Source organism: Megalobrama amblycephala, linkage group LG10 (genome assembly GCF_018812025.1).
Source record: "Megalobrama amblycephala isolate DHTTF-2021 linkage group LG10, ASM1881202v1, whole genome shotgun sequence".
Classification (NCBI taxonomy): Eukaryota; Metazoa; Chordata; class Actinopteri; order Cypriniformes; family Xenocyprididae; genus Megalobrama; species Megalobrama amblycephala.
Window position 1 is genome coordinate 6,479,781 of NC_063053.1, and position 25,756 is coordinate 6,505,536.

The 25,756-nt window shown below is 36.9% G+C and overlaps 1 protein-coding gene across 1 annotated transcript in view; it reads right to left on the bottom strand.

Annotated features, from left to right (window-relative positions):
- Positions 1-25,756, bottom strand: part of gfra4a (GDNF family receptor alpha 4a) — a 147,658-nt gene that overhangs the window by 24,883 nt on the left and 97,019 nt on the right. Inside the window, exons 2-3 of the mRNA XM_048204181.1 lie at positions 3,572-3,850; positions 3,211-3,291 (exon numbers count right to left, since the gene is read on the bottom strand). Of these exons, the coding sequence (XP_048060138.1) occupies positions 3,211-3,291; positions 3,572-3,850 (360 nt within the window). The remainder of the gene's footprint in view (positions 1-3,210; positions 3,292-3,571; positions 3,851-25,756) is intronic.

A 25,756-nucleotide genomic window follows, 5' to 3' on the forward strand; every position in this document is an offset into this window, starting at 1 on the left:
CCAACCATCCCATGGTTTTTCTTTGCTTCCTTCCTTCAGTTTTTGTTTCCTTCCATCCTATCTTTCCTTTCCTTCTTTGCTCTTTTTTTCTTAATTTCTTTGTTTTCTTCCTTTGCTTTCATCCTTTCTTTGCTTCATTCCTTTGCTTCATCCCCCTTTTTCTTCATTCCTTTGCTTTTTCCTTTTATTTTTCTTCCCATATTTCTTCTTTCTACTTTTCCTCTTCTTTAATTCCATCATTTTGTTTTCTTTCTTCCTACTTTCATTTCTTCTTAGCATGCTTTCTTTGCTTCCTTCTTTCCTTCCTTTATTCCTTGCTTTGCTTGCTTCTTTCCTTCCTTTATTTTCCTTCCTTCCTTCCTTCCTTCTGTCCATTGCTTTCTTCCTTCCATTCCTTCTGTCCATTGCTTCTTTCATTGCTTCCTTCCTTCATTTACTCATTTGCTTCATTCCTTTCTTTGTTTCCTTGCTTCCTTCCTTCCTTTCTTTATTTCCCTCCTTTGCTTCCTGTCTTCCTTTATTCCTTGCTTTGATTGCTTCTTTCCTTCCTTCATTTCCCTTCCTTCCATTGCTTCTTTCGTTGCTTCCTTACTTCATTTAATCCTTTGCTTCATTCCTTTTATTTTGTTTCCTTTTTCTTTCTTTCTTTCTTTCTTTCTTTCTTTCTTTCTTTCTTTCTTTCTTTCTTTCTTTCTTTCTTTCTTTCTTTCTTTCATTTGCTTCCTGTCTTTCTTTTCTTGCAATCTTCCTTCCTTTGCTTGCATTTTCCTTCCTTCCTTCCTTCCTTCCTTCCTTCCTTCCTTCCTTCCTTCCTTCCTTTATTTCCCTCCTTTGCTTCCTGTCTTCCTTTATTCCTTGCTTTGATTGCTTCTTTCCTTCCTTCATTTCCCTTCCTTCCATTGCTTCTTTCGTTGCTTCCTTACTTCATTTAATCCTTTGCTTCATTCCTTTTATTTTGTTTCCTTTTTCTTTCTTTCTTTCTTTCTTTCTTTCTTTCTTTCTTTCTTTCTTTCTTTCTTTCTTTCTTTCTTTCTTTCTTTCTTTCTTTCTTTCTTTCTTTCTTTCTTTCATTTGCTTCCTGTCTTTCTTTTCTTGCAATCTTCCTTCCATTGCTTGCATTTTCTTTCCTTCCTTCCTTCCTTCCTTCCTTCCTTCCTTCGCTTCCTGTCTTCCTTTATTCCTTGCTTTGATTGCTTCTTTCCTTCCTTTATTTCCCTTCCTTCCATTGATTCTTTCGTTGCTTCCTTACTTCCTTTAATCCTTTGCTTCATTCCTTTTGTTTTGTTTCGTTTCATTTTCTTTCTTTCTTTTTCTTTCTTTCTTTCTTTCTTTCTTTCTTTCTTTCTTTCTTTCTTTCTTTCTTTCTTTCTTTCTTTCTTTCTTTCATTTGCTTCCTGTCTTTCTTTTCTTGCAATCTTCCTTCCATTGCTTGCATTTTCCTTCCTTCCTTCCTTCCTTCCTTCCTTCCTTCCTTCCTTCCTTCCTTCCTTCCTTCCTTCCTTCCTTCGCTTCCTGTCTTCCTTTATTCCTTGCTTTGATTGCTTCTTTCCTTCCTTTATTTCCCTTCCTTCCATTGATTCTTTCGTTGCTTCCTTACTTCCTTTAATCCTTTGCTTCATTCCTTTTGTTTTGTTTCGTTTCATTTTCTTTCTTTCTTTCTTTCTTTCTTTCTTTCTTTCTTTCTTTCTTTCTTTCTTTCTTTCTTTCTTTCTTTCTTTCTTTCTTTCTTTCTTTCTTTCTTTCTTTCTTTCTTTCTTTCGCTTGCATTTTTCCTTCCTTCCGTCCTTCCTTCATTTCTTTCTTTCTTTTTTCTTTCATATTCAAGAGATTCTGCTCAATCTGTTTTGGCAAGATTTCTCATCCATCATTAAAGGATTTTGCGAGCTTGTGATCAATACTGAGCCAATATTCCGGTACTCATTACATTGCTGTATACACAGATTTGAGATGTAAGTACATCAGAGTTTGTTGGGACCAATCAAACTGTTATTAGAGGCCTTATACTTCACACATACACTTACACTCACTAATATATATCTACAATGAAAAATGTACCTTTCAAGGCTAATACAATATATTCATTAAAATACACTGAAAACCTCATGCCACATGAGTGGGATAATATGTAATAGAAATAATAAAGACAAAGTCAAATATGCAGAGAGAAAGAGAAATTAACAAAAGCACCTGTTTGGATAAGTGGGCTTTTTAATTTGAGACTGTTTTACTGGCAGAACAGCCTGTTACAAGGTCATTATAATGTTGAGAATATATTTCATTAATTTCTCCCATTTTTAACAGTTTCTTTGTCTTTTTTTTATTATTATTTCTGTGTCTATCTCTCCCCTCTCTCTCTCTCTCTCTCTCTCTCTCTCTCTCTCTCTCTACCCTCCTGTTTCTAATTTCCACATTTCTGTTTGATCTTTGTTGTCTCAAGCCAGCTTGTTAAACGCTCTCTGTGTTTGAGAGTTGAGAGCAGCCATCATTAAAAGTCATGCATGAATGACCGACATTACTTCCATTACTTTGAAGAAATCGTTCTCTGTCCTATCCCCAAGAGTTTAAATGTTATTTTATGTGCGTCTGCTTGGACTCAAGTGTGTCTATGAGTGTGTGCGAGCACTAGAGAGATGATGAGTAAATGGATCATTATGTGCTGCCCTCGGGGTCCATAAAATTCAGCTCATGCCTGAAGCACCCCATAAACTGAGGCTGACAAACTGACAGTTTTAGTCATGTGGCTCCTCCAAAAATAAGTTTCTAAACTTGGTATGCTGCTATTTTGAGGGAACATAATGAGATGGGAGAGAGAGATAAGAAAACGAAGAGCAAAAAGCCTTGATTACAAAACCAAATTCAGAAATAAATCATCCGACCGTCTTTGTTAGGTCCGATCTGAGAAACTACGGCCCGCAATGAAATGTTTGTTCTGCTCTTGTTGACAGGTCCCTAATGCACGTCTCATTTCGTAGAGAACGCAGTTTATCATCAACAGTGCAGATGAACTCCAGTTATGTTATGTTATATCCAAGTACATTAAACAAAGTGCTCATGTTTTGCTGTTGTAAGCTATTAAGCTCTGCCCTATTAATAACTCTTCACTGCTAATGCTTGGCATAGAAGTGACAAAACACATCGTGATCAGTTCCAAATATCAGTTCCAACATCATAGTACATAATCGGCATAGTGTGTCTGTGCAAATCACTGACCTGCAGCGATGGAGGCCAGGCGAACATAATCAAAGCCCCGCTCAACAGGCTCATAGGGGTAATTCTCCACCAAGCTCAGCCCTGTAAACGCACACACAAACAGGGTTTTCGTGGCTATGGTAACAGAGTATTTTGTGTCGGTGAATAAATGAGAGTGTCACAGGTAAAAGTTCAGTTTGAAGTAATGCTTCTATAATGCTAAACTGGTTAGCATATTAAAACGCAGCATCTAATTAGCATCCGCTGAAGTGGTTTCCGGGGACCGCGTGGGTGTGTGGGCATTAGAACTTGTAATTGCATCATTGTGTGAGCGGGTGCTTTGTACGTGACAAAGACAAATTATGAATATGAATTCGCTCACCGTGCAGTACGGACTGCTTGAGGCTCCAGTAGATACTAAGACAGTTCTTCTCTCTCTTCATACCCCGTTTGCACTGGCATCGGTGCAGGGGGCTGGACAGCAGGGCCGTCACCGCGTTCTCACAGTGGTTGCGCGCACCCGGACCCAGCTTCACACTTCCGCCGCCTGCGATGCACTGCCGCAGCGTTCTCAAGCGCGGGCTGCATGCCTCGTCACTGGAGCATGAATCTCCTGCGGTCAGACAGTCCCACCGGCTCCCGAACACCAGCCGCGGCACCCCTGCACACAGATCATTTACAGAACATATAGACCTGTCCGTAACACTTAACGATAATGTCACGTTAGTTAATGTTGTTAGTTCATCCATTAAAGGATTAGTTCACTTCAGAATTAAAATTTCCTGATAATTTACATTGCCATCCAAGATGTTTGTCTTTCTTTCTTCAGTCGAAATGAAATTAAGGTTTTTGAGGAAAACATTTCAGGATTTTTCTCCATATAGTGGACTTCACTGGGGTTCGACGGGTTGAAGGTCCAAATTGCAGTTTCAGTGCAGCTTCAAACGGATCTACATGATCCTAGCCGAGGAATAAGGGTCGAAACGATCGGCCATTTTCTAAAAATAAAAAATAAAAATGTATATACTTTTTAACCACAAATGCTCATCTTGCACTCTGTGATGCGCCACACATTACGTAATCATGTTGGAAAGGTCACGCGTGACGTAGGTCGAAGCCCTGTGGTAGGGTGAAAAAACTCCATCTCATTTTCTCCTCCTTCTTCAAAATCTTCCGACATTGCTGTTTTACCTTTTTTTGTAAAGACCGTTTGACTTAGTCTTTGCACGCTTGCTTTGTAAACACTGGATAGGTACTTTGACCCTTCAACCGTTGTACCTCATTGAAGTCCACTATATGGAGAAATATTGTGGAATGTTTTCCTCAAAATCCTTAATTTCTTTTTGACTGAAGAAAGAAAGACATAAACATCTTGGATGACATGGGGGTGAGTAAATTTTAATTCTGAAGTGAACTAATCCTTTAACTAATATTAAGTAACAATGAGCATTACATTTTTTACAGTAATTATTAAGTAAGGTATAATCTACATCCAGCCAGTTGTTATTGCAAATTAAACCCCAATAGAGTGTACATTATCCTGCTTGTTACAAAGCTACTTACCACATAGTCTGAACACAAATACTGATTTGAGTTTAAATATTTGATTAGCTTAAAGGTACCCTAGAATTGAAAATTTAATTTACCTCAGCATAGTTAAATAATTAGAGTTCTGTACGTGGAAATGACATACAGTGAGTCTCAAACACCATTGTTTCCTCCTCCTTATGTAAATTTGATTTGTGAAAAAGACCTCTGAAGAACAGGCGAATCTCAACATAACACTGACTGTGACGCAACTGTCGGGATCATTAATATGTACGCCCCCAACTTTTGCATATGCCAGGCCATGTTCAAGGCATTACACAAGCCATTATTAACATCTGGAGCAGCACAGCAGAGTCAACAGACTTTATGCGGGTAAGCAAGCAAGGACAATAGCAAAAAATGGCAGATGGAGCAATAATAACTGACATGATCCATGATATCATGATATTTTTAGTGATATTTGTGAATTGTCTTTCTAAATGTTTCGTTAGCATGTTGCTAATGTACTGTTAAATGTGGTTTCTTACTGTATTCACGGAGACAAGAGAGCCGTTGTTATTTTCATTTTTTAAACACTTGCAGTCTGTATAATTCATAAACACAACTTCATTCTTTATAAATCTCTCCAATAGTGTGTAATGTTAGCTTTAGCCACGGAGCACCATCAAACTCATTCAGAATCAAATGTAAACATCCAAATAAATACCATACTCACATGATCTGATATGCTGCATGACGAACACTTTGTAAAGATCCATTTTGAGGGTTATATTAACTGTGTGAACTTTGTTTATGCAATGTATTATAGAATTGCGAGCCTGGGGATGGGGAGCGCGAGCATTTAAAGGGGATGGGTGCTGAATCGACACATTTATAATTATGCCCCAAAATAGGCAGTTAAAAAACTGAAAAAAAAAAAAAAAAAAATCTATGGTGTATTTTAAGCTGAAACTTCACAGACACATTCAGGGAACACCTTAGATTTATATTAAATATATTAAATCTTGTGAAAAAGCGTTCTATGGCACCTTTACGTTTCCATGAAGAAAAACAGCTCCTAGCAAGCAGCTAAGATGGACATTTAAAGGTGCTAAAGAGGTTCTTTTTGTTGACTGAGTTTTTGAAATGAGCGCATGGGTAAGAACAACCCCCCTCCTTCACAGCTCATTTAGAGGGAACGCCTCCCAAAACTCGTGCACGAGAGTGTTTACCACCGGCATTCGCTGTGTTATTAAGCCGGGCACACATTTAACGACTAGCTAAAACATTCTGACTGTGCTCAACATACAGCGATTTGTTTCCTGCTCCTGAAGCAGATTTATATACTTTCACATGGAATTTGAACACCGACTGTAATCGCAGACTGAAAGCAACTGGCTCTGACTGGACGCCTTTGAGCGTGATCAGTCATAAGTATCAATTTACATTCATAATCGGCCTTACAATCGTTACGTGTGTGCGCGACTTAAAGCCGCACACACACTTAGTGGATTCATTATGTCAGACTCACTGCAGGTAACTCATAATCTGCAGTTGTTACTCCTGTCTCCTGACAAAATTGCATGTGGCGACTGTGGAGTGTGGAAAGTTACTGGAGCGCGCAGCCGCGCGTCTCTCACATGGATCGTCATGGCAGTGATTGACAAGCCAGAGGGCCAATCCGCGCACGTCTCTCACAAGGAACGTAATGGCAGTGATTGACAAGCCAGAGGGCCAATCGTTTACGCGATCATCACTGATGTTTTTAAGGCCCTACCTTGTGCACAGATGATGTATATTAATATTATTCCTTCAGTGCACCTAATAAATAGTCTTTTATCAGTTAGTAAAGACAGTTTCAAGTAATATTGCAAAAATGTATAAAACAAAACATCCTCTTTAGCACCTTTAAAGGTTAGTTCACCCAAAAATGAAGATTCTGTCATTAATTTCTCTCCCTCATGTCGTTCCAAACCCGTAAGACCTTCATTCATCTTCAGAACACAAATTAAGATATTTTTGATGAAATAGCCGAGAGCTTTCTGACTCCTCCATAGACAGCAATTTAATTATCACTGTCAATGCCCAGACAGGTACTAAAAACATCGTTAAAATAGTCCATGTGACTACAGTGGTTCAACCTTAATTTTATGAAGCGACGAGAATACTTTTGTGCAAAAACAAAACAAAAATAACGACTTTATTTAACAATCTCTTCTCTTCACTGTCATTCTCCTACGCTGTTGATGTAGTAAACAGTGCAGAGCTTCCGTGTTCTACGTCAGAACGCCGGCTCAGTATTCTTGCCGCTTCATAAAATTAAGGTTGAACATTGTAGTCACGTGGACTATTTTAACAATGTCTTTACTACCTTTCTGGGCATTGAAAGTGATAATTAAATTGCTGTCTATGAAAGACATTTCAGATGTTATGAAGTATGATATTGTTTGGTTTCATTTATCTTTGAGGTAAAAATATCTTGCTTTCACACCACAAGCGAACCGCCCCAGAGTTTGTTTGCAATCGGGCCGAGAGCAGCTCATTCAGGCGATCTCAGAGCGATTGTTTTGGTGCGGGTCCAAACACGATTGCCATGTTCACATATGCCTAAGTGAACTGAACCAAGAGAGAAAACACACCAGGTTCCAAAACAAATGCTCAGGTGTTAAAACACCCTAAATTGCTATCTATGGAGGAGTCAGACAGCTCTCGGATTTCATCAAAAATATCTTAATTTGTGTTCTGAAGATGAACGAAGGTCTTACAGGTTTGGAACGACATGAGAGTGAATTTTCATTTTTGCGTGATTTATCACTTTAAGGGATAATGTACAGTTGTAGGCCTATCACTTATTACAGAGCCTTTCACCAAATAAATAATGACGGGGATATGAAATATTGATTTTAGAGGAAATCTTACCTGTTTATTAACTTATAATCCATTACAGTGTACAAAACAATCATTCTAGCATCAGGATGAGAACTTTAACTATATTACCATGCTTTATAAGTATTTTTCATTGTTCATGTTACTAATGTTAACAAATGGAACCTTTTTGTAAAGTGTCACTGATTTATCATTCATAAAAAAAAAAAAACTATATTATAATATACAACATGTATTGCTGTAAACAAACAGCAATATTAGGACTCCTGAATGTGGGCGACTAAGGGAATCATTTAAATGTCTATCCTATGTCAACCTCATCCATTTTCCCTGCCTTTTCACAGTTACGCCACTTGTTTTCAGAGGGTCAGCGAGCAGAAAAATGTGGAGGACTGAATGACAAACAACCAGAGTTGTTCATCAAAGGATGAAATCATCTTTCCCGAAAATTACCTGCATAATCATATGCGACAAAGCAAAGCAAAACAAAACTGTGCCCTTCTTTGATTGTTAAAATATGAAAAGAGCCCGCATTCAAACCAGAAGTTAATGGCAGAGAATAATTCTGATTTCCCATCATGCACTGCTGTTTTATCTCAAGGGCAATAGATGCATCTCGCACATCTGTTTAGCTGAAACCCATGTCAATAACTTCAGCAGGTAAAAATGATTTAAGCAGCTTTCTATAAGTTTCCTGATGCAGTGCACATACTACCTCATAGTCTTTGTTGAGCTTGTTTATTGTGTGATATATGCATCAAATGTCTTCTACTGCTGTCTTCTACATAATGAGATCTTAAATATCACGATCTCTGCACTGTTTAAAGAAGCCGAATGCAATAATGGTCTTATTGAGAGTAGTTTCAGCCTCAGACGGCCCTCCCACGGAGTGCCCACCATCCCTGCCCTGACCATCTGATTAATAAATCACACAAAACTGGCAAGCATATCTGAAAATGTTAGGTTATTTGTGTTCTTCTACGCCAGTCTATGATTGAACCTGCTCCAGGAGCTGCTGCTACAGTTCTCAGCTGTCTTTGAGCTCTGTTCTGTGTACCTCTCTAACTATCTGGTTTGGTTCAGCTACCAAATCGGACAGAAGGAAAGAGCAATGGACTGTCAGGACTGCTGAGAAGATTATTGGTGCTCCACTGCCCACCCTCCAAGACCTGTACATCTCCAGACTGAGGAAACAGGCAGGAGAAATCACTTCACACACACACACACATGCTGCTGCCTCTTTGAACAGTTGCTACAGAGCACTAGAACATCCAGCCATGAGTTTTTCCCCTCAGGCTATCTACCTCATGAACAATTAAAACTGCCTCATGGGTGTCCCAACAGTGGAATACTGCTATTGTGAACAATCTTAATTGTGATATGTCGATTCAACTACATGTACATATTCTATACCTGTACACCCTTGTGAAAAAAAGTACAATGTAGCCTACTTTAAAAAAAAAAGAGCACTAATTATAGAAATAATATACTTTTATAAGAATATGCTTGAGTGTCAACTGAATGTAATGTTTTCAGACATTTAATTGCATGGTAATTGCAATTAAATGAAAATTGTATTATAGTTCATTATAGTAAATCAGAGGTAGTCATCCTTGCTCCTGAAGAGTTCAGCTCCAACCCCAATCAAACACCCCTAGTTTAAATTTATAATAAATTCAATTAGCTTCAATTAGCCATTTCACAATTACTTCTATTGTCTTTGAAACATGGTTAAAGTGTGCTGCTGAATGTGGTGAAAAGCATTTATACTTTAAAGGGTTATACAGCAAAATCTCCAGTTAAATCAACTCTGCTCAGAGTACATATGGTCCCTCTCTAAATAGTGTTAAAGTAACACTAAAGCAGAGTTAAAGTTAATGAGATAATTAAGCAATTAATTAAGTGATGATTGTGCATTAGTGATGAACACCTGCTGTTAACAAGCAGAATCACTGAAGAAAAGAGAAACACAAGAACTGTAACTGACTTCAGTCACAGCCTTATTAATTGCTTAATTATCTCACTAACTTTAGCTCTGCTTCAGTGTTACTTTAACACTGTTTAGAGAGGGACTATATGTACTCTGAGCAGAGTTGATTTAACTCTGGGGATTTTACTGTGTAGTTCACCCAGAAATTCTGCCATTAATCACTCACCCTCATGTCGTTCCACACCCGTAGGACCTTCGTTCATCTTCAGAACACAAATTAAGATATTTTTGATTAAATCCAAGAGATATGACTTGTCCATAGACAGCAATTTAACCACTTTCAAGATCCAGAAAGTACTAAAGACATTGTTAAAACCGTTGATGTGACTGCAGTGGTTAAACCTTAATTTTATGAAATGATGAGAATACACTAAGACACAAAACGTATTCTCGTTGCTTCATAACATTAAGGTTGAACCACTGTAGTCACATGAACTGTTTTAAATATGTCTCTAGTAGCTTTCTGGGCATTGAAAGTGGTGATGATGTTGCTGTCTATGGAGGAGTCATATACCTCTCGGATTTCATCAAAAATATCTTAATTTGTGTTCCGAAGATGAACGAAGATCTTACAAGTTTGGAACAACATGAGGGTGAATAATTAATGACAGAATTTTCATTTTTGGGTGAACTAACCCTTGGATCAGTAGTGCAGTCTTTGTTATATGGACTTTGAAATAACATCACAACATTTATCTCTATCAAGATTTTGTATTGACAATGCAAGAGGTGAGCACTCTGTAAAGTCTCCTCCAGCACATCCCAAAGACTTTCAATGAATTTAAGGTCTAGACTCAGAGATGCCAATTCATGAGTGAAAATGATTCTTCATGCTCATTCCCAAACATTCTTTCACAATTTGAATCATGGCTTTGTCATCCTGGAATATGGCCATGATGTGTCTTCCTACATGGTTGTTTAAGAAATGAAAATCTACACACTACATCAATTAGGGTTAGAAGAACTGTTCCCAAACAAACAACATGCTAGAAACATAATAATGCCAACAATAATGATCCAGTCATAGACTCTTGCGTATAATCCAAATACTTTTTTTTTTTTTTTTTGTCTGGGTAGTGTAGTAAGTTATTAAACACAAAAATTGTACTTTTTTAAAACATGACAAAATATTATTTAAAAAAAAAAAAAAACAATAAAGTGTACATTAAAGAAACTTTGGTAACACTTTATTTTTACGGTGTTTTACGGTATTTTACGATGTTACATGTAGTTACTACCAAATAACTATAGTAAGAACTATATAAGTAACAACTATAATAAATTATGCATAATTACATGCATCTAACCCTAAACCAAACTTAATCCTAAACCTAACCTTGTAGTAAGTACATGCAGTTAATTAATATTACTCAATTTATAATTGCACTGTAACAAGAACACCTTAAAGGGTTAGTTCACCCAAAAATGAAAATTCTGTCATTTATTACTCACCCTCATGCCGTTCCACACCCGTAAGACCTTCATTAATCTTCGGAACACAAATTAAGATATTTTAGTTGAAATCTGATGGCTCCGTGAGGCCTCCATAGGGAGCAATGACATTTCCTCTCTTAAGATCCATAAAGGTACTAAAAACACATCTAAATCAGTTCATGTGAGTACAGTGGTTCAATATTAATATTATAAAGCGCTGAGAATATTTTTGGAGCGCCAAAAAAACCCAAAATAACAACTTATTTAGTGATGGCCGATTTCAAAACACTGCTTCAGGAAGATTCAGAGCATAATGAATCAGCGTATTGAATGTGCTGTTCGGAGCGCCAAAGTCACGTGATTTCAGCCGTTGGCAGTTTGACACGCGATCTGAATCATGATTCGATACACTGATTCATTTGTGCTCCGAATCTTCATCGGCCATCACTAAATAAGTCGTTATTTTGTTTTTTTTGGCGCTCCAAAAATATTATCATCCCTTTATAATATTAATATTGAACCACTGTACTGTTTTTAGTACCTTTATGGATCTTGAGAGAGGAAGTGTCATTGCTCCCTATGGAGGCTCATGGAGCCATTGGATTTTAACTAAAATATCTTAATTTGTGTTCTGAAGATTAACAAAGGTCTTACAGGTGTGGAACGGCATGAGGGTGAGTAATAAATGACAGAATTTTCTTTTTTGGGTGAACTAACCCTTTAAGATAAAGTATAAACAAAACTTTTAATCTAACATTGTTACAAAGTTCAGTTTTTAAAAGTGTACTTAAGTATGTGTTAAGAAACGTTGTTATGAAAGTGGTCTTTTATTTCATTTATATTACATTATCTGAGTACATGTTTTTTTTTCTCAAAACACTTTTAAGATCTGAAGCACACTACAAGTGCACATTCAGTACAATTAAGCACACTCCTTTTCACAAGGGCAAAGTTAATCTTTTATCTTTTTTCCTGTAGTTTTTCTGCATCAGTTTTTTTTTTTTCTTTTTTCAGTTTGTCACCAAGAGACAAGAGAAGGGACGTGACATGATGAGAGATGAGGAGATGAGATGAGATACGACAAGACAAGAAAAGACGATAGAAGAGAAGCGATGAGACGAGAGGAGAAAACACGAGATAGACGATCTGTGCGGGAACCTTGCACATCATCTAAGATAAATTCCTAAATGAAGCAAAGTGTCGCCACAAAAACTAATCTCATTGTGCCTAAAAAGAGACTAATCCAGTGTGCAAGATGAACCTGCTCAATGGATTATGCCTTAATCAGATTATTTCTTCATGAAATAATGTACGGGAATGGTTGAAGACTGACAAGCAGCCATTCTGAGAACCTTGCTGCAGTACAGCTGCTACATCAAAGCAGCGGTGCCCAAAGCAATTATGGGAAATCATCTAGTTTGTCACTCACATTGGTTCCAATACTTTACACCTCCCATCAGTGTGCTAAAATTAAACACCCACACACACTTCAACAGAAGAATACCTACACGGACACACAGATAAAAGACACAAATGCTGCCGTAGAGATGGAGCGAAAGGCATTAACATCTGGTAATTAAGTTGATTAACTACAACAATAAAGGGTCTATCTATACTTGTGTGTGCGTGAGGAAGTCTCTCTGCTAGAGGTTGAGAGGACGACCAGCGCTCTCAGATCTTGCACCCTTGGGTAAGAAACTTACAAAGCTCTCACACACTTCCTCACAATTAGACCTGCATAGAGAGACCTTATCGGCACAGAGATGTGCTAATGGTGCGTGCGAGCGAGAAAGAGAGAGAGAAAGAAAGCGAGCGCTGTCCCCCTGAGAGATAAGGGTCTACACAATCCTCAGAGATGCCATCACGGTGAACCTCGGTGTCACTCAGCATTTACTAGGCAGCGTACTCCCCTTATCCTAATACACTGATGGTATGCTTACCTCTGTCACACAGTCTCTCATGTCCTATTGTGTGTCACCCTTTATGTCCTCAATGTCCATAGGCAATTTTAGACCCTATTTAGAAAGGCTTCAGCCACACTGTTTTTAATCTAGCCCCCTTAAAAATCTGTCATTATGGGATTTCTCTTCCACTTGCTCAAAGGAGCGGTTGCACTAAGCTATTTTAGGGTATTGCGCTCTAAATCCTCCTCTCACCAAAAAACTTTAAAGTTCATTATACATTTATCTAGTCAGTAGCACACCCTAGAACCATGTGACTGAATGTGTCCTGGTTACTACTCATTGGTGCTGGCGTAGGAACCATTATAACTGACTCACCTATTTTTAGAAATTCCTACCTTCGTCCATTTTATATTCAGTGTTGGAGGTAACACATTACAAGTAACGCGAGTTATGTAATCAGATTACTTTTATCAAGTAACAAGGAAAGTAACGCATTACTTTTCAATTTACAACAAAATATCGGAGTTACTTTTTTAAATAAGTAACGCAAGTTACTTTGTTTTCCCCGGTTTTGGCTGACAGCTCTTCAGTATTCCAGAATGGCAGCACAGCTGAAAGGTTTGTTTGAGCTGCGCCCTCTACTGTACAGGTGTGAATTTGCATTTCCTTCAGCCGGAGCATTCACTTTTGGTGTGAAAAGGCCCTTACATTTGTCAAAAATAGAACTTTTCTGTTGTTATAAAAACAAACAAACAACCCAGCCAAGATTAGAAAAGTAACGCAAAAGTAACATAACACATTACTTTACAAAAAAGTAACTAAGTAGTCTACTAGTAGTTGCTCACGTTGCTTGGCCACAGTATGTAGTACATACTTTCAGAATATCTGTAACAACTATTGGGCAAATGTTACATCACTTAATTAATATTCATGAGCCAGTCTGATATGTGGCCCTCTACACTTTTTTATTTAAAAAATAATTTTCAATTTTGAACCTGCAACCTCTCATGTTTCTAGGCAAACTTACACTGCAAAAAAGTCAATTCTTGCTCAGCTTTTTTTTGTCTGGTTTTCCAGTACAAATATATAAGCATTCTTAAATCAAGATACATTCACTTGAAAAGCAAAATAACATAACATATTAAGTTTTTTTCCTGATTAAATTTAATAAAAAAAGTTTGCTTAAAGCAAGAAAAACATCAGCCAGTGAGGGAAAGAAAAAATGTTTTCCATTTGAATTAGCCTAAGTGGATTTTTCCTACACCACTGGCATTTTTTCTTGTTTTATGCATAATCTTAAACTTAATTTAAAAAACAATCCCTGAAAAAAATCCCTGAAGACTTCTTATCTAATGTCATTTTACTTCTCAAGTAAATGTATCTTGATTTAAAAATGTTTACATATTTGTTCTGTAAAACAATACTGAGTGAGAAATTCACTTTCTTTTGTGAGCCATATATTTATGAGCCAGATTTATAATGTGCAACCTACATACACACTTTTTAGATTAATGTATAAATGAATGTAGATTTACTGATGATCAACTGTTATTTTAATAGATTTATTTTACAAATGTAATTGTCGTTATTGTAATTGTAATTTTGAACTAGTGACCTGTTTTATCTTACTTATCAATCTTATATATCATATGTGTAGTCCCAAGATGCACTAACACCCGATAGTTTGATAAAAGGCTAAGACTGAAATCCTAGAATCGCCTCTGTTTCTATACCTTCCCCTCTCTCTTCTTGATTAGTGATTTTAGAATTTTATTTGGCTTGTTATTGATTGGATAAAGGAATCAAATGAAATGTAGAGGAGCTCATAATGATGGATAGAGTGGATCAGAAGAATGCTGATGATTCTCTGCTGTGCTCTGAGGAGCCTAAAGAAACTGCTGTCAGATCACATCTCGCAGCAGACCTCAGATGGATCAATCAAGAGTCCGGCCCTTAAATCCGAGTGACTCCCTATTGCATACACTTGCCTGTGTAAATCCGTGAACGTGCACTGCGGCTCTCTCTACAGTCCAGTTTGATATCTCTCATTGTGACTGAGTTGCACACAGGCTGTGTTCTTGTCATCGTAGCCTTAAACCAATAATTGGAACTACTCTAGCCCCTCCTCCCCCCACCAAGAAAAAAAATCAATCTATAATAATTGTTTTTGTATAGAACACATACCGTGAAGCTTGGAAACACCTTTGCTAACAGATTTTTGTTGTTATCAACATCTCTGGAACAACAGGTGGAACAAGCAGGTTTGCATGCTGACTTTACAAATCTAAAGTTGTATTCAATCAATTACTTTTAATAGACACACAATGGGGCAATTAACCCTATGAAGCCCGCTGTATCTTATGTGCAAATTCTTAAGGCCTAATCAAAAGCATAACCAAAACTTCCCTGAAAAACCTGTTGTACACAATCTTCTTCTGTCATCTGATTGATCGTTTATACTTTTTTAGCAAGTAAAAAGTCTTTTAGTATAATTATTAAAATGTCTACCTTCAGATTGTGACATACACATCTTTTTGATGTGAAATCTACGCAGCCCGCACATGATATGCAGGGAAAAAATAGTAGGCTAAATCATGCACACGATGTACTAATCCATTCCCTCGATTTATAAATCGTGCACATGATTTAGCAAATCAAGGGAACAAAATAGTATATCGTGTGCACGGTTTAGCAAATCGAGGGAACGAAATAGTAAATCGAGTGCACAATTTACTTTTTTCCCCTGTATGTCATGTGCGGGGCTCTGTAGAAATCTTTACTGATTTTTATCAAATAAATGTAAGAATAACTTTTATATTGTTAGTAATATTTCAAGATAAACATTTACTGGACTGAAAATCATTCAAATGTATCAAATATGATACAACAGGCTTTTGAGGTTCTTTTTGTCATCATTGTTTTGTATTATATGTTTTACCCCCGTAATATAAACTACTGAGCTTTGATCATAAAACTAAGCATTGAATGTCAAATTAATGAGGCATATTGGAAGATATAGAGTGACAACTAATATTTATATAAACATTTTATGTATAGTAAATAGTCTGTTAGTCTATATACTGTTAGGAAGATCTCGTTGACTTACAAACTACACTGTAAAAAATATTTTTATGATTTGTTATTACAACATTTCTTTTGTCAAATCAGCTTAGATAATTAATGTGGTTCAGATAACATAATATTTAGAGTTTCTGTTGATTAAACCAATCGCCTTCCTTGTATTAACTCCAATTTTTAGTTTAAATGAACTCAATTTTAAGGCAACCATGTAACTTACTTTTTTAAGTTAAACCAACAATTCTTTTTTACAGTGTAACTGAATTTTATCTTACTTTTTTGGCCATATAAACAGCAGCATCTGCACCGAATTGCATATATATAATATATATATATATATATATTTTTTTTTTTTTGTTGCTCAGTTTGGGCCATTAAAGCCTGATTCATCAAATGACACTCAACAACAACAACAACAACAACAAAGAAACGTATGTATCCCTTTTTCCTAAAGGTTCAATGAACTGAAAAGAAAGATTTTTCTGACTATGATTTTATATATAAGGCTTTGAGCACATGAATGCCTCCAACAATAGGGGACACCGAGATGTAGCCTATATTATGGTTTGTGTGTATTATCTGAATTAAATAGCCAATTGTATTCAGGTTTGTAGCGACAGGAAGTGCAGATAATTGTCAAGAATGTTGTTTTAGTTAACAAAATCCAATAATCAAACAAAATTACCTGAGAAAAGATGCCAGGTAAGCAGCCTGACTGCACAAGGACTCTATATTATTGAACTTCTGAAGAAAGACCAATATAATAACGAGGAGCTGGATGAGGGCAGCTTTGCTGCACTGACTCCAAACACGAGTCCACCACAAGAGATCAGTCTCCAGTGACTTTACTGTTGATTAAACTACTACTATTGAGTCATAGAAGAGGTAGGAGGATAATGTCTATCAGTGCAAGAAAGTTACTGAACCAGCGTTGCAGATAATGCCAATATTGAGAGATCGGCAGCTCCATTTCCTAACAGGAGAGCTCATTATCGAGCCTCCGTCAGGGTCAGTGGTCTAGGTGGAGAGTGTCGCTCATTAACGAATGATTTACTCCGGAGTCGTTTGAAGAATAGGCAGATAGTGTCAAGAGAGTGGCTTATGTACTTTCCCCATTATAAGAATGTGTTGTTCGTCCTGTAAACTTTTTTTTCCCCCCCCTCAGAATCCTGAAGGTTGAAAAGCAGTGGACTGAATGCTTTTATGCCCAGAGGCCAGGAGTCTCTTAATCCATCCATGACTGCTGATCAGATCTTCAGGATGACCTGACAGTTGATTGGGAGGAGAATTGACAGACAGACTGACAGTGCTGTTCTTTATACGGGAGAGCACTCATTGAAGGTCAATCTTCACAAATCATGCATTCTGTGAAACCTGAATATGACATGAACTGGCAGAGGACTATTACAACATTTCACATACATGCAGGGCAATGACATTTAAGAATGTCCAAAATAAAAGGGATTATAATGCTTATAATTCTTAGAAATGTAGTATTTTTATTTTGCATGTTGGTTGACTTTGATTTGGCTGACAAATCCATCCATTTTCCAAACCACTTGTCCAATGTAAGGTGGTGAGTAAGCGGGAGCCTATTCCAGGAGTATTGAGCCATTGCAGGGAAACACAGGGCCAGAATTTTTTTTTTAGCAAAACTGCTTTTCTGCTTTCATCTAAGAAATAATAATAAAAGATCATGCAAAACCACTTAAGGTTTTCAGTTCAGTTCATTTTCACTGAAAATACTGAAAAACACAGATTGTCTGATATTATTTGTGGTCTACTCAACATAATTGTGCTTCTCTTCCGAACTTGATTTCTTTCGAAAAACGCAATTCTCTAAAATGTGCAATTTACTGGATTTTGCTATGTGAACCAATCAAGTACTCAAAAATAATTTTTGCTGTTGACATTACTGAAAGTGTAGTTCCCAGAATGTATTTGCATGAGACTTAATGGGGAGAGTAAAAATGTTGAAATGAGATATTTTGTGTTTTTGGGCAATGTGAGAGACTAGTGTTGAACGGTTTCAATTAGACTGGGTTACCATTGTGGTGAAGCTTTTTCATAGGTTGAGGATACATACAATTTATGTTTATGCTGCTTTATTTAAAGGGCACATATTTAGCATATAGCATGCTAATATTGTATGTGCTATTGCACTCTCATGAACTAACTAGTACAGTCTTATAATTGCATTCTTAAAGGCACAATATGTAATTTTTGCTAGAGGTCGCTTATGCGAAACAAAGGTGTAGCTTGATGACGCCACGAATGAGCGTGGAATTGTGGGAGTTGTAGTCTTCACCTCCACAGTTGATGGAAAGCAATCCAGTGGACTCAGGCAGAAAATCATTTTAATAGATGAGCAAATGTATTAAAGTTTTATTAAAGTTACTGTGGTGTGAAGCAGGGCGGGCCGAGAGCCGTGGGAGTCCAGCGGAGCTTTTATTTTATATTTTCTCCCGCTCTTTTTGTTGTGTATGTGGGGTAACACAGCGTTGTTTTACATGGTTAAAACAATCATACTAAATACATTTGAGTGTGTTGAAAGTTATATTATAACATTACTCTGCTATGAGAGACTTTGCAGTAATGTAGATTGATATTATAATGTCATATTAATAAAAACTGGATGACTGGATGTTGCTAAATGACATGCAGTTAATTTAAAAATATATTGTATGATGGAAAAATCTCTCTCTGAGTATGATATGTTAGCCATTTGACAAAATAGTGTTGTCTCTGAGGCATGGTAAAAACATGGTACTCGTGGTAAATCAAGAAAACAAGCGATTCAAACAATAAGACTTACTGTGTTGAGCTATATAACAATGATTAGTTTTCTGTTGATAAATGTATCCAAACAGTTGCTCACCTGTCTAATAAAGCACATAATATGTTTAAGCGTCTTTGGTGTTTCCATGGTTTCTACAAAATAAAGCTGGAAATCGAAGGTCACATATGGCATCATTGACAGGCGATGAAATGACATTAAAATTGCTGATTTCTCTGGATTTCAACTGTTGGAAACGTTTGGGATAATGTAAGTACACAAGTCGACAAAATATATAACAATGTTCTAGTAGTTTCTGTATTTTTTAATCTAAAAATCTTACATATTGTGCCTTTAACTGCATACTGTAAAGAAGAAAATCTTTTCACTATTCCTTTATCCCTCCCTGTTCTAGTTTGCACTATTCTGAACCATGTCTGAAACTTTGTATTACTAGCACTTCTCAACGTTTATTGCTTCTTTAAGATGAATTGCTTGGATAAAGGTGTCTGCTAAATGAATAAATGTAAAATATAAATGTTATAATTTAGTGATGTGACACCAAAATATATGAAACTGAATAAATTAATCATGTCAGGGCACCATAGAAAATCACTTTGAGACTACTTTATTGGGTCGTTTAAAATAACTTTCTATAATGTTGATATTATGTTTGTGTAACTTACAAGTGGAAATGATATACAGTACATGATTAAATCAAGTAATTTAACACATTTTTCAGTGTTTTATTGAGACTTTTCATTTCATTACGATATCAGGACAGCTGTTTAATCATGACACGACTGACTTTACACCACACCAAAAATATCAAATTTAATTTTATTTCAGAAATAAAAATATATGCTCATCTCATCATAGAACAGGTGTATTCAAAGGCATTGTACGAATTGCGTTTATATGTATTTTTGAATAAATCATAAGAACTGGAGAAAAAAATACCATTTTTGATATGCATTAAGTTTATTTTTCATACCTCACTGGCATTTTTACTTATTTTAAGCATAACCTTCACTATATTTTGGTAGATTTGGTAGGTTCAAGATATATTCTCTGAAAATGACTAGATGCAACTTTGCTTAGATTTCTTCACTGGAAACGATCTAAAAATACTGGTTAAGAAATGATATTTGCAGTGTAATCCAATCGGGCTCCATATAAAGTGAGTATATGCGTCTAGCTGAGAATTCATACAGGGATAGCGAGTCCAATCTCCTGTGGCCACCCAGCGACTGAGCTGTTAAATAGGTCGACAATGTAGGTCAGGTGTCCTCCTAATACACGCATGTCTGCACTTCAAAATTCGGATACTACACCTGTCAGCCCAGCTTCCTTTACAAAGAAGAAATGCAGTTTATTCTTCTTTCCCATTGTTTTCCTGTCACATCCTTGCCGTGTCTGTGCGAGTAGGTGTATTTGTGTGTACATGCATGTGGGTATGCTTTCACGTCTCTGTTTCTGTGTGTGTGTGTGCGCGAGTATGTAAGTCCAGATTTCAGGAGACGATGTCAGTTTTAGGAAGAATTACGCTGCCTGTCACAAACTCAGACACATTCGCTCGCAAGCTCTATTTACACCGAAATACGAAGTACGGATGAATCTGTCATAAAGCACCCATCATTCCCCCTCCTCTGCATCAAGTTCAGACAGGAAATGCAGCATCCCAAACACTGGGAAAGCAGCAATTAGCTCCGTCTGATGGGCACTGCTGGGACTCCTAAACACATGCTCCGAACAGCCTCCATAGATCTTTTCAAGGTAACACGCTTGTTTGTAGGCGTGTATGTTTGTGTTCCCGTGTGTGTTCAGAGTGATTATTTTGCAGTCTGAAGAACCGAGGCCTGCCAGAAAGCGGAAGAGGAGACAGTTATATTCAAATGACATGAGGTGCAAATTGCAATCAACTTTTCTATCATGTCTCTAGACATTTGAAAGCAGAAGGCAAAATCCTCAAGGGCCGGCGAGGAGCAGAGGACACGCACAGATCTGGATTTCAATGCAAACCGTTCCTCTGCTTCACTGCTTTTAAGAAAGAAAAGATCAGGCTCTACACACACTAAGGAGGTGAGTGTGTGAGTGTAAATAAAATGGCATATTAAAGGTTTTATCAGTGCCACAGCTCAGTGCCACAACGGACATGGCTGAGATGCTTCATTCACAGTGTGAAAAGGGTTTAACTCAGCTTGCTCGTTAAGCCTTCTTCATGTCTCCAAATACACACACGCACACGCACACACACACACACACACAAAAAATAAACAAGGCTCATTGTGTGAGAGCTGAATATAAATCAATGTGCTCAGACTGTGAAGATATGTGTTGCGTTAATGGTGCTGGGGGCAGATTAGATTACATCAGGTCTTGCTTAACCTGATCAGAATGGCTATTTAATATGAGATGTTTGTGTAATTACTCAAGCTTAAGACACATTTTTATGCCATATTTTTTTTCTTGATTTAAAATATTTGATTCAAGGTTCTGAATGTTCTAAGATATGATAAAATCAAAGAAAATCACCTTATTACTGGGTCTTTCTTGCAACAGAAAGCTATTATGCACTAAATGTGCAGTTCAGCACAAAGCAAATAGGACGAGAACTGATAGTATCTCAATGAGGAAGTAATAATACATAATGTGGGCTACTCAGAGAACATAAGGCCGCAATCATTGTTGCTTTGATAGCGTGTTCCAGTCTTATCTAATCAATACTAATGTCTTTTGAATGTTACAACAAATATATTATGATGATCATGATCAAAAGCAATGGTCACAGTTAATGGCTCTAAAGCAGAGATTCCCATGGCAGGGGGTACTTCGAAATATTTTTTGATTTTAGATATACAACAGAAATTATTATATCATTGCCTTAAAATTGTCTGCAGTTACTTTTATGAAGAAAAAATCCAGAATGCTGTGCATAAATTTGTGTGGATGATATGAAACATCTACCGTTTGGTGTTGGTAAGATTTTATTTTATAAGGCTGCATTTAATTAAAAAAAATTACAAACAGTAATATTGTGAAATATTACCATTTAAATGTAGCGAATCGTACAGGTATTTAATCAGTTTATGGGTGAAATATATGAATATAATAAATCATAAAGCTTTTTTTGATTGATTAATTATGATACACATATCGACCCAGGAGGGAATTATGCACATATATTGTGAATTAACTACAACGAATTATAATTAATTACATATATGAGCAGTTCTAGTTTAATAGGCAAACTGTTAGTTTCTTTACAGACTATTATAAAAGGAATGTTATTCTCTGGCCACAAAAATAAATTCCTATCATAGCATCAAAGCGTAAAGCAATGGTGCCGGATTGAAACGAAGAAGTGACCTGTTTTTTGTTGAATGAGCAGCAGAACAATTGAGCATGAATAATGTGTTTAATATATGAAAACTACTAATACAGAGGTTACACATCTAAATACAGAATATACATATATACAAAAGCGAAAGTAAAGGCAGGAAAAGAGAGAAGACAAGTAGCAAAACTTACTAACAGTCCTTGAGAGCCAGCACAGAAATCAGTTTCATTATCTAAGATTGAGAAACGGTACTTGCATCAGTTGCGTGCTAAATTTCGGAGAAATGCGGCTGCAGTTCGTTGGCTTCTTCCGTTTCCGCGGGAAGGTTTGAACTGAGGATTTGAAAGTTAGTTTCGCCGGAGATGGTGGTTCCGAAAGAATTTGAGCGCGTGATGGGAGTGCGAGAGACAATCGGGAATCGAAGGAAAAAATGTTTGTGCTTGTCTTTTATGGACAAGCAAGTCAACACGCCTCCTTGGTTGAAGCAACCAATGGTCAGGGTGCCCTATTTGGCGGGCAAAACTTCCTTTGTCTTGTCTTGTGGCTTGATTTGCATAATTTATGAGGTATCAGATTGGATAGTACTTTCTTCACAGTACCATTAAAAATAGAACAATGCATTTTACAGTTGAATGAGGCTTACAGAGAGCTTTGAAATGAAACTAAACTTGCCATGTAAGAAAAGCATATAAAAGAAATTATAGTTTACAGTCAAATGTAATCGTTAGAAATGACACTAGCACAACTACAGTCATTTGAACTAAGTTTAAACACTCTGGATACATACATGCACTTGACATACATGACGGGTACATTTTGGCACAGTCATATTTTGAGAATAACTGTACATACAATCTCTAAGCATGTTTGTGTGTGTGTGTTGGGTTTCTGTGTGTTGGAATTTGGCTGGTCTGGCACTTAATCCACATGAGGGGCCCTTTGATGTCCCAAGAGCTAGGAAATGGGGTTCTTTGTTTAACCTCAGCGGGTCCACAAAAGTGCCAAAGTGCATGTCTTTCTTAGACCGGCCAGAGCCGATCCGTGATTTACACGCACAGTTCAGGAGGCTAAAAGCATAATAGAGGCAAAATAGCAACATGCCAACAATGCACCTGAACACACCTCTTCTTCAGATAATCACGTCCATGGGCAAACATATTGAAACTATTTAAACAACGTTGCGCTGGACGTGAAAATGATAACTGCATCGGGCTGAAACCAGCAAAAAACACAATGCAAAAGAAATGCAAAAAGAAAATGCAAATTCACGCCTGGACAGTAGAGGGCGCAGCTCAAACAAACCTTTTAGTCTGGATCGCAGAAGTAGGACGCAGGAGAAGAAAGTTCAATGTTATTATTTTAGAAATAAAAAAACAAAAACAAATGAAACACATTTTTGCTTATTAGTATGGCTGAATTGGATCATCGAAGGTCAGTAGTGAAGACATTGGTTAAAATACATATATTTGCATTTTTTAACATATTGCATGTTTGCGTAATATTCTGAGTTTGTAGTTCACTATTTTTATTCATTTTGAGGAATACTGAATCTGTTTCTGTGCAAGTGAGATGAGTAAATGTATGCTCACGTAACTAGAACTACAATAACCATCATGATTACACAGCGCACACAACTCCTTTGCATCTCTTAACAGGAGAGCTGTAAGTGAATAAATGGGAAAACAAAGTAACGTTACATTACTAGTCACTTGAAAAAGTAATCTGATTACGTAACTTGCGTTAAGTGTTTTGCGTTACTCCGAACGCTGATTATAGAAGTATTTACTGTCACGTTTGATGAATTTTAAGCATAGTCAATGCAGTTGTAAAATAACATTCTGTTGTTGTTAGCTTAAAGGTGCCCTAGATTATGTTTTTAAAAGATGTAATATAAGTCTAAGGTGTCCCCTGAATGTGTCTGTGAAGTTTCAGCTCAAAATACCCCATAGATTTTTTTTTATTCATTTTTTTAACTGCCTATTTTGGGGCATCATTATAAACGCGCCGATTTTATGCTGCGGCCCCTTTAAATCCCGTGCTATCCGCCCACAGAGTTCGCGCTTGCCTTGAACAGTGCATAAACAAAGTTTACACAGCTAATATAACCCTCAAAATGGATCTTTACAAAGTGTTCGTCATGCATATGCGGCATGCATGCGTCGGATTATGTGAGTATTGTATACTGTTATATTGTTTACTTCTGATTTTGAATGAGTTTGATAGTGCTCTGTGGCTAATGGCTAATGCTACACTGTTGGAGAGATTTATAAAGAATGAAGTTGTGTTTATGCATTATACAGACTGCAAGTGTTTAAAAATGAAAATAGCGACGGCTCTTGTCTCCGTGAATACAGTAATAACCGATGGTAAGTTTAACCACATTTAACAGTACATTAGCAACATGCTAATGAAACATTTAGAAAGACAATTTACAAATATCACTAAAAATTAGGGATGTCCCGATCACGTTTTTTTGCCCTTGAGTCCGAGTCCGAGTCATTTGATTTTGAGTATCTACTAGGGGTGTAACGGTACACGTATTTGTACCGAACCGTTTCGGTACAGGGCTTTCGGTACGGTGCACGTGTGTACCGAAGCATTACATTGCAACCAATATTCACCACCAATAACCGCAATAAGCTCTGCGTTTTGTTACTTTCGATAAGAAACAAAGTGTCATCCTTCAAATTCTGTCCACGAAATCATGAAGTTTAAACAGAAAATGCCATTTTGACGTGCTTTGATGTGGGGTGACAGATCACTGTACAGGCGCCTCAGTTCAACCGGCAGCGCGAGCGCGGAGCGCAAATGAATGTGTTCATCTCTTCCTCCTTAATACTAGTTACAGAATAAACATGAAAGAACATCTGAAGGTATGTTGCAAGATTCAGTACAACTTACTGAAACGGTCATATCTCAAGTAATCGCTTATTCAGTGTTTCAACGGTGGAAAGACATCAATGAAAGCTTCCGTATTCAACAATATGTCATGATGCATTTACCTCAGAAAAGCCATTCAGTGTTCACAGCTTGTTAGTTCGGTAGAGAAATGAACTCTTTCGCTTAATATATGCACTGTATTAGCCAATATATTCATTATTTTACTTAACCTTTTAGTGATATCCTGATTAGGCTATTTAATGTATGTTTAAATAAATCTGATGTTAAAATAACAGCCACTGTGTAGAAATGATTATATTTCAACAACGAATTGGAGTAAAAACATTTAGAAGTTAATGCAAAAACTGCCTTAGGTGCAGCTTACAGGTTTGCATACAATTTGTTATTTGAGTGTTGATTATTTTATCTAAAAATAAAAAGCAATTGAATTTAGGCTAATAGTTTGGGCTTCTTTCAAGTTAGGGCTCCCTACATAGTTTATAGCATTAGCAGAGATCATTTTTTTTATCCTTAAGAAACTTTTAGTTTTAATTTAATTTAATATATTTAAAGACAAAAACACAATTTGTTCAGTAAACCTCTGTTTAATAATAAAAAAAAGCAATTTTATGTTTAGTTTTCTCTCCACCTGCTGTACCGAAAACTGTACCGAACCGTGACTTCAAAACCGAGGTACGTACCGAACCGTGAGTTTTGTGTACCGTTACACCCCTAGTATCTACCGATACCGA